Raw genomic sequence first — 9901 nt, forward strand, 5'->3', positions numbered from 1 at the left:
TATTTCCACTCGTCCATGTTCCATCACTGATTGAATAACACACACACACAAAAGTATTTCATAGGCCAAATACTGATCATTTTAATCTCCTGCTCCCAGAACATTTTCAGCACTCACCTAACATTAGTGTTTAACCACAACAAGGTTTTAGCACCATCCATATACTGGCTCCAGTAGTGTTCCACCTCTAGGGCATCTGGAAACCCCCAAAGAAGAAAGACATGAGGAAGTTCAGGTTATATTTATGCCTTAAGAATGAAGGTGAGATCCATTATAACTGCAATTGTTAGACCATTACAATTTTCTAAATGGCCACATGCGGGACCCCAAATAGAAATGCATAGAATGATCACATTGATTCCCTGTGTTACCATCATCATACCATCTGTAGGTCCATCAGGCTGCTTTTCCTTATACAGTCTGGCATTGGTCATAATCCAAATATTACATTTCTGTGGTGTGGAAAACACAAAAAAGAAAGTGTTGTAACTGATAAATATTGAGATAAATGATCCATTCTAACAGTACTTTTATAGTTGATTTAATACTGTATTTGCACGTTTGTTTTTTTGTTTGTTTGTTTGTTTTTTACTTGTTTATAACTTTTGGTGCTATCATTTTGCCGGGGCTCCTTTGGTGATGGCACTGTAAACCTCAGTGGGATCTCCCCAGGTAAAATAAAGGTTAAATGAAAATGAAGAAAGAAAAAAATGAGGAGAGGAGGTCATCCTAAGACAACCCACTGCGGTCAAGCATTGTTTCCTCTATTGTGCACCCATCAGTGACCCTCAGGTCATGCACCCAAAACACTAGAATTACAGGCTCTTTGAAACAGAGGATTCACTTCCTAACAAAGCAGACAGATAGCTTACATCCAGAACAACCGGTTCCAATGTGACACACTGAATCATACAATATCTAAAGTTGAAAAGCATGTCTAGGAGGATTATCCAACAAGTTGAGGATTTTTCAATTTAAAACAATATTGATGTGCCCACATGTACGTTAGAATAGGTCTTAGTCGTAGTAACTTTTCTTGCTCTCCACACAACTCTGAAGCTTTTTAGACAGAACACAATTGTGCTGTAAAAAAAAAAAAAAAAAGGTCAAAATACATGTGTGAAAATTCCCTCCCAGGCTCGTCTGTGGCTCAAATGATGCTTCAGCTGTTCCACTAAGCTAACTGAGTTTCTATGATAGTTTGTTTAATACAAACATTCTTCCTTTGTTTCCTTGAATAGTGGACATGTCAATAATGGTTTAAGATTAACTTGTAAAATCCCAAACTTTTCAGGTGACTAGGAGGACTGGTGCTTTGTAATTAAACCCTGACATAAATTAAGCTGTCTAAACAGGTGGCTTTTTTGTTTCAGCAGATTATACTTTGTTCTTGTCTGAGGACAAACATTTACACAAGGCTGAAGAGCATAGTGTAGCATCTGGGTCCTATCAATGACACAAATCCCAGTTACAACAGGTAAAAAATAAAAATAAAAATTTGTGCTTTGAACTGCAAAAGAGCAAATCAAACACATTGCCATACCTGCTTCGCTTCTAAGTCCTGGTCATCCTTTGGAGTCTCGTCATCCACCTCCATTACCACGATTCCTACCTGGGACCTGGGTTCAAGGACAGTCGCAGTGAGTGATACCTGATCACCCGGCTGAGCCTCACCACTGCTCCAGCTTAGAGATATCTGAAAAAAGCAAACACACAGACAATCACAGACAGGTCCAAGGGATTTATTTGAATAACATGACAGAAGAGAGTGAAAGAACAATAAAGTACGTAGTTTTGTTGGTTGACAGGCATGCACGCCTTGTCACTGGTAATCTCTCCACTGGAAAGGCTGCAGTAGACAGTGACACAGGCCTCAGGAGACCAGGACACTGCTGGAGTGAGAGAAAAAGAGGTGGAATTCACTGTTCCCACAGTCACCACCTGGCCTCTAGAGCTCACCTAGAAGCACAACAATAAAGGAAGACGCTGCTGTTATTTGCATTTGACCACAAGTCTCAAAGAGAAGCAATAAGAATGGTGAGGTCCATAATGTCCCCTAATGATCTGTAGTGTACAATATGTTGGTATAGTAATAACCAGTAAAACAAATTCATATCCAAACATGGGAAAATACTGGTTCTGCAGGCTTCACAGTGATTCATGCACTGGCTGCAGCTAATAAACAAATTTAAGAATAATTTTAAAACTCTATATGTCAGTATTAAATGGCAGTCAGACCTAAATGTAGAAATATCAGAAGAGGTTTGGTTTTCTGTGTTTGTAACACAGATTCCAGAAAGTGGAGTGTTGTAGAGCATGAGGGTCCATAAATACTTATTATTCCCATATTTTCTGGTCATTTGAAATGATTCACATTTTGGGGAGTATATATATACATACATACATACATACATACATAAATACATACATACATACGCATGGTTGTGAGAGACAACCTTTTAGACCAATCCAACAGCCTCACCACTCTAGGTGTGATATCACCACTACAGCCCCTGACTCTTTCTCTTCATAGAGACCAATGTACAGTATTTCTCATTTTCAACCATTTTAACAAAGATTCAAATACATTTCTAATCTTTTGAAAAGTACAAATGGAAGTTAAAAGTTGAATCTACAGTAGGTCAACCTCATCATCAGTGAGCCATGGGCGTCCATGACCCTGTCTCCAGTTCACCATTTGTCCTTCCTTAGACACTGTTGGTAGGTACTAACCACTTCAGACCAACAACACCCACCAAGACCTGCAGACTGGGAGATGCTCTGACCCAGTCATCTCACCATCACAGGTTGGCCCTTGTCAAAGTCACTCAGATCCTTACACTTGCCCATTTCTCCTGCTTCCAACACATCAATTTCAAGAACTGACTGGTCCCTGTGTATTCCACCCCTTGACAGATGCCATTGTAACCAGATAATCAATGTTATTCACTTCACCTATCAGTTATGTTGTGACTGATAGGTGTATCTAACCTTCAGATTTATTTTAAGCTATGAGATTCCCAAGGACAGTAAAATATCGTATCTTGAATTCATAACAGAAGTCTACCTGTGTGTAAAGTTCTCCTGATTGCCTGTAAAGCAGCAATAACTACAGTGCAAACAGATATAGAATAGATCGAGCTCGTCAGGGATATTCAGTATGTATTGAAAAATGGATGATTCAGGAGGAGTGAGGAAAAGTCCTTCCCTTAAAAATGGTAGAAATGGATCACCTTCACTGCAAACATTGAGGATGTTATCAAATCTGGATAAATCCGAGATCAATATAGACATTAATCAGTTGTTAATCAGTCGTCTCTCGCTCGTCTTCAAATGGTCCAAAATGCTGCTGCTCGTCTTTTAACAGGTACTAGAAAATTCGACCATATAGCTCCGGTACTGGCCTCTCTTCACTGACTTCCAGTCCATTTTAGAATCCATTTTAAGCTAGTGATTTTTGTTTTTAAGGCTCTTAATGGTTTGGCACCGCCTTACCTTGCTGAGTTGGTGAGGTGGCACGAACCAACTAGATTACTCAGATCCTCAAGCCAGTTTTTGTTAGAAGTGCCCAGGGCCAGATACAAACGCTGGGGTGACCATGCTTTTATTGTTTCAGCTCCTAAATTGTGGAATGGTTTATCTTTTAACGTTACATCATCTACAGACTTGACAGCTTTTAAATCATTGGTTAAAACATATTTATTCACTTTGGCTTTTAATACATAGTAGTGTCTGATGCTTTCTTCTTTTAACTGTTGATTCTGTGTATTTCCTGTCTTTATGTTCCTTTGTTGTTTTATTTCTCTATTTCACATTATTTATTCTGGCTTTTACATTGCCCTTGTAAAGTACTTTGGTTGACCAGATGTTGCTTTTAAAGTGCTATATAAATAAATTGATTAAGACAGGAGACCAAGAAATGTACTCCACTTGGTTCCCATGCTTCATTAATATTGGTTTCTCCTTTTCTGTTGTAAAATATACTTAAAATTGTCACAAATAAAAACTATTGCAGTTTTTTTTTATTTCCTGATGTATGCAGTCAAGTGCTGCTTGATTCATTTTCCAGATATAAACTTTTGACATACTCATGATAAACGGCCTTATGCTTGTAGCACTTTTCTGCACATTACAGCACCCTCCAGGTGCTTTCACACTATTTGCCTATCCACCCACCTATGATATCACCAGGAGAAACTTTAGCGTCTTTCTCAAAGACACTTCAACATGTGGACTGGAGAAGCTGGGTATCGAACTACCAGCCTTCCGGTTAGGAGACGACCCACTCTACATCCTAAGCCACAGCCATATTCATGTGATTACAGGTTTCTACAGCCCTCTTTGTCATTTTTTATGTAGACAGGCATTATGCTCTTAATTCAGGGTACTGTAGGTTAGTCATGGATTATTTGATCAAACATACCACAAAGTGAAGCGTAGTTGGCTTGAAGTTGCTCTCCACATCTACTTGAAGCGGCAATCCTATCTGAAAGTTAAAACTATTATGTGAAATTGGTCTAGCTATACCATTAGTACAATACATTTGGGTGAGGAATCTCAGTATATACAGTACATACATTTTATTGTAGCACAAAGCTACAAAATACACATATAGAGTTACCTGTACAGCGGTATTGATTGGGGAGATCTGAATATATGAGCCACTTGAAGAGGAATAGTTCTTGTACACTGTCAGAGTCTTCTCACTGGATTGGAATCTGGCCTGAAAATACAAAACAACAAAAACAATCATGTTTGCTTACACTTTACAGAGATGTACTGGTCCTGGGGCCATTTTTTTCCATACAGGTAAACATGCGTAATCTTATCAGACTGAAACTACTTATCTTACATAAAAGAAACCTCAGCATTTCCTGGAGGACCAACCTTTCAGCTACTGAAAACCAAAGTACTCACCCAAATAACAAGCATCTCAACTTGATCCTGTAACTGAAACTTAATCTGAACATTCCCGTCCTTGGGGACTAGGAGCATCAGAGTCGTAGGTTTAGCATTTGTCTTGGATGTCCTCTGAGTGATGTTAATCATAGCAAAGTTCATAAGATCCTGTGAGCTCAAAGGCTTTCTGTCGTATCTAGAGATGCTGAGCTGTGGAAGAGAAGCAAAAAGGATAGTTAACTCATGGAAAGGTCCATTTAAAATAGCTGTAACACTCAAAAAATGATATTATTTCCTTACGTTTGTAGAAAAATTTAGTGATGGCTTTAGTGTAAGTGAAGAATCATGGAACATAAGCTGGAATGGTTTCTGCATAACCCGGACTTTAACTGTTTTGTTCACTTTAGATCCTTGAGTGGCAAAAGAACAAAATTCTCAAGTTTGGACAAGCAACTTAAATGTATTTTATACATTAACCAACACTGTTTCTAAATACATTTCACCTGTAGAGTTGCTGGTAACACAGACTACAACATATAAACTAATATCGCTGCTTAATGAGTTCTGCAGGGTTTCAAGTGCATTTCTGCTGAAGAAAAACTGTGTTGACCCATAGATCTGAAAAACAACGGTCAAAAGTTAGTTGATCCCTGTTTAGTATACAGATACATCAAATGTAAATGCTGACTAAAAAGCACGCAGTCTATTATTAGTGTGCATTCTTTCATAAACTAAGTACGACAATAAAACCTCACCCCTTTTCTTTCTGTTGGCATGGCTGGAGAGCCGTCAGGTGCCAGCCTGACTGAGACATCTAATGTTCCCTGTACAGGTTGTCCATATGAGTAACTAAAGCGTAGAAAAGGTACTTTAGCATACTAGCTTACCACATATATAATGTGATGTTATTGATGTGAATGAGCCAACTGAACTCACAGTGCTCTCACTGATCCTGAGATGTGATCTCCAACAAGAACCTGTGACTGTGTCTTGACAAGCACTTCAAAGTCAGGAAGCTCTGCAACACCAGGCAGCACAGATATAGCAATAATTCAAGGGTAAGTTCACATTTTTTTCAAGGTTGTTTAATACATTTTGCTTACTGTAATCTTTACTCTTTTTCATGCTGGCCATTAAAAGATCACTTCCTTACAAAAATCCAGTTTTTGGCCTGTGTAAAAATCTATTCAAAAGTTTTATTACATGCTAATATAAGAATATAACAGTCTGAGATGAGACAAATTAAGAGAAAATTACAGCCTTTTTAAAATGATAAAATTCTCAATTTTTGTTTGGATAGACAGAGTATTGGTACGGAAAGACTGCTGAGCTGCAGCAATGAAAGAATAGCAAATAAGGTTGAGGGTATTTGGCACTAAAAATGATTGATTTGTCTATCTCAGATGGCAAAACCCTTATTTTAGCTTTGGCTAAATTTTGGAATGCATTTATAAACAAAATGAGGACTGTGGTTTTTGTTCCCCATCATTTCCACTGAAATTAGGAAGGAATCTCCTCTGGGTCGTTACTTTCAGGTGAAAAGATTACAAAGCCCAATAAAGCACATTGTATTTTTAGGCAGATCATTGTTGTACTAGAAAAGAAAATGTGAACCAATCACTTAAAACTTTTCAATTTCCAAAAACAACTTAAAAAGAAGTTTCTTACCATAATCCTTCACAGTGAATATTGTATTATCAGTCACGTTCTGTAGTAATGAGAAAAGGTAAAATCAGCAGGTGCCTTTTAGTTTACATTGTTCAAATCAGATAATATTCTACCATATATATATATATATGTGTGTGTGTGTGTGTGTGTGTGTGTGTGTTTGTGTGTGTGTCTGTGTGTAAACAACCCTACATTCACTGTTGTTGAAATGACCCACAATCCACGAGGGGCCGCCAGGGATAAATTGAACTCCTGCCACACAATCCCCAAATACCCTGTGGACTCCCAAGTGTTAACAGTGTTACCTCTCGGATCCTGTGTGTGACAAAGGAACGGCAACCAGACAATGATGCCTGGTTAAAAAAATCACTTAAGCTCCTGTGGCTGTGTTCTTTTACAAAGAAAACAGAAACCAACCTGTACAGAGATATCCACTCTGCCTTTGTATGGACGGTTATCCAACTGGACAGACACAATTCGGATTTTGACAGTATCACCTGGTTGGTACAATGGCTTGTCGGTCTGGATGAAGGTGGAAACATTCCTGTGGTCGAAACTTAGGGTGGTGGTATTGGCAAATATGAGAATGTCATTTCTGTAGCCTGTCACCGTCAAGTTTAAGAGACAACTCTGGATAGTACAGTGATGAATCTGGAGTGACAATCAGAAATATATATCAATCAATCAAACTAATCAAATTTTATTTGTATAGCACCAAATCACAACAAAAGTCATCTCAGGACACTTTACAAAGTAAGGTCTAGACCTTACTGTTATCAATATTATTACAGAGGGAAAGCCCAACAAATCCCCCTTGAGCAAACACTTGGTGACAGTGGGGAGGAAAAACTCCCTTTAACGGAAGAAACCTCCGACAGACCCCGGCTCTTGGTGGGCGGCCTTCTGCCTCGACACCGGTTGGGGTGAGTGGATAGAGGAGAGACAAAAGAAGAAAAGCAACAAGACACACCAAACAATGAAACACTGGTCAGGTTGATGTGGCCGGTGACTGCTCATCAGAGACGTGATATATACACACATGCATGTGATATCAAGCTTGGAAACAATTTCCAAGTACTATTCTCATCTGGGTTTGTAGTGATTTAGTGATTTTCTAGAAAGAAGAAACTCACAGGAGGGAGTGTGATGACCCTGGTCACACCTTAAAAACAGAAGAATTGCTTTAGCCATCTCAAACATTAAGAAGCATTATGCAAATAAAACTCGTATCTGTGTAATCGCAGTGTCACCTCCTTGGAAGTTTTCTGTTTGTGCTACTGTGATGTTGTCAAGTGCCAGTTCAGCCGTTACCCTGACAGGGAAGTCAGTAAAGATGGTGAGAGCCAGCGTAGTGGGTGTCCCAGCATGTACCACCTCTGGCCCTGACATCAGAAACAACGTACTAAATGTACACAGGCAAGAACAGGGTTAAACAAATCCATTGTATTACATCAATATATAAAATATGAATAGCTCAAAAAATGATTGTGATTGTGTTTATAACAAACCTACCTGGATGAATTCTGAGTCAAACCAGGCACAGCAAAACACACAACTCCCAGAAAAGTAATCAAGGTCCAGATCCCCCACATGCTCCTGACCGTCACGTGTCCAACTTTTGGTTCAGACAATAAACTGACCACCACTACATCCACTAACTCAAATGACCTGCACTGAATGCAACGAAACTCCACCTTCTGCCTTCACGTCAACACCCCTCACATGCTATTACACACACAGTACATAACTGTGCACATATTATCACATTTCACACAACAGCAAAGTAGAGCAGGGTGACATTCACACACTCTTTAACCCTTTGCCTAGGGGTGCATGTCTATTCAGGCTCGAGACACTCTGGTGTTACCTGTATCCAGACAACAAGATGCATCTTGAAATACAACGCTGCTTGCGAAATGCAACACAAAACCACCAAGGAGTTGGCTTCTTGGCATAAAACCAGAGTCTGATTAATTAGCCTGCACCGCTTTCATAAACATTTTACTTCTTTGTAGAGTTCTCCTTGGAAACAAAATCACGATTCAGCTCCGTGGTAAATGTGTTTGACACTTTAATTGCCTTGTTATGATACAAGGTGACAGGAAAAAGGAACATCTGTGTTAAAGAGGCTTAGTCTTGAGAGAAGATGGGAATCAATCAGCAAAATGCAGTTATCCAAACACTCCCTATCCAAAAACAGCTGCTACTACTGGTCCTACATACAGGTTTCATGTTTTAACCACCATGTAAGTAATTTCAGTTTTCACTGAGGAACATGATGCAGGTGCTAATGAAAGCCTGTAGCAACTCTTTCTTTCCAGCAGATGGCAGTAGACTCAAGGAGAACTTATCACTTTATAACTGAGCTTCTTCCAACTTCTAATCCAGATGAGAACCCTAACAATAAATGAATGGCTCATATCCAGTTGTTTCTTTGTAACAAACTCTGGAAAGTCACATGGTTACACAGCACTCAAACGTTATTTCTTTCACATTAACATTTTATTTCTTTTACTTTGTTTTTACATTAGTTACATATAAACATGTTTTACAGTTTAAGGTGTGTTTGTCCACTATTTGGCAAGTGCGACTTCGGCAAAAACTCAGCTTCAGACAGGTCATAACAACATCAGTGATTTAGTTTCTCAGTACTAGTGTAGCATGACGGTGCATTTGCACATCTGTGATGATGCAGGAGAGATGTGATATGATGTTGAAACTGAATGTGCAAACCTGTGTAGGCTTGTACTTTGTCACTCCTGAAATGCACATCCCTGAGCACCTAAACAGCACACTTGTGAAAACATGAAGGCATTTTTTTTTTGATCACTGCCACAAAGAACAGTAACTCTCATTAAAAAAAAACCTTTAACCTGGATAAACACTCTGACTGGTCTGCAGCCTTCCTAGTGAATGCCCAAGTGTTCTATCAGATCTGCACTGTACATTATTACAATATTAGACCAACAAAGTGCAGACAAAAGTGTGTATTTGTAGCGTGCTAAAAGGTCCAGGAAATGAAAATATTTGCAAAGCATTACATACAAGGTTAAGAGTCAAAATATTTTGGCAAATAAAATGCACTTGACGAACGACATGATGTAATTCAGTACTTTCTGCCAATGAATCATCAGTGTGGAAACAACTCAACCTGTACACACAGCTTCCTCAGTGGATCCAGATATTCTCTATTTACGTATGTAAGGTGATCAATGATAGCCTTTATGTCTTATTAAAAGGTTGTGTTTTGTTAATACTTTCCCCTATCTCCTCAGTTGGTCAGACTCTCAGCCTGTAAACTCACTAAATCTTACTATGTAAAAGATACAGAAAT

General features: G+C 38.9%; 1 protein-coding gene and 1 long non-coding RNA gene across 2 annotated transcripts; both read right to left on the reverse strand.

Moving 5' to 3' along the window:
- Positions 1 to 113: 113 nt before the first annotated feature.
- LOC109964946 (CD109 antigen-like) lies at positions 114 to 4974 on the reverse strand. Its single transcript, XM_020608574.1, has 7 exons — positions 4918 to 4974; positions 4622 to 4723; positions 4424 to 4486; positions 1789 to 1959; positions 1544 to 1696; positions 383 to 452; positions 114 to 196 (listed from the first exon to the last, which is right to left on the reverse strand). The coding sequence occupies exons 1-7, from the start codon at positions 4930 to 4932 to the stop codon at positions 114 to 116; spliced, it is 657 nt and encodes a 218-aa protein (XP_020464230.1). The 5' UTR covers positions 4933 to 4974.
- Positions 4975 to 5025: 51 nt separating this feature from the next.
- Positions 5026 to 5467, reverse strand: LOC109965005 (uncharacterized). The gene is made up of 3 exons (XR_002275581.1): positions 5403 to 5467; positions 5200 to 5309; positions 5026 to 5109 (listed from the first exon to the last, which is right to left on the reverse strand). It is a non-coding gene; the product is annotated as an uncharacterized LOC109965005 (long non-coding RNA).
- Positions 5468 to 9901: the final 4434 nt, after the last annotated feature.

The sequence above is a fragment of the Monopterus albus genome, unplaced genomic scaffold, assembly GCF_001952655.1.
Source record: "Monopterus albus unplaced genomic scaffold, M_albus_1.0 scaffold94.1, whole genome shotgun sequence".
Taxonomy (NCBI): domain Eukaryota; kingdom Metazoa; phylum Chordata; class Actinopteri; order Synbranchiformes; family Synbranchidae; genus Monopterus; species Monopterus albus.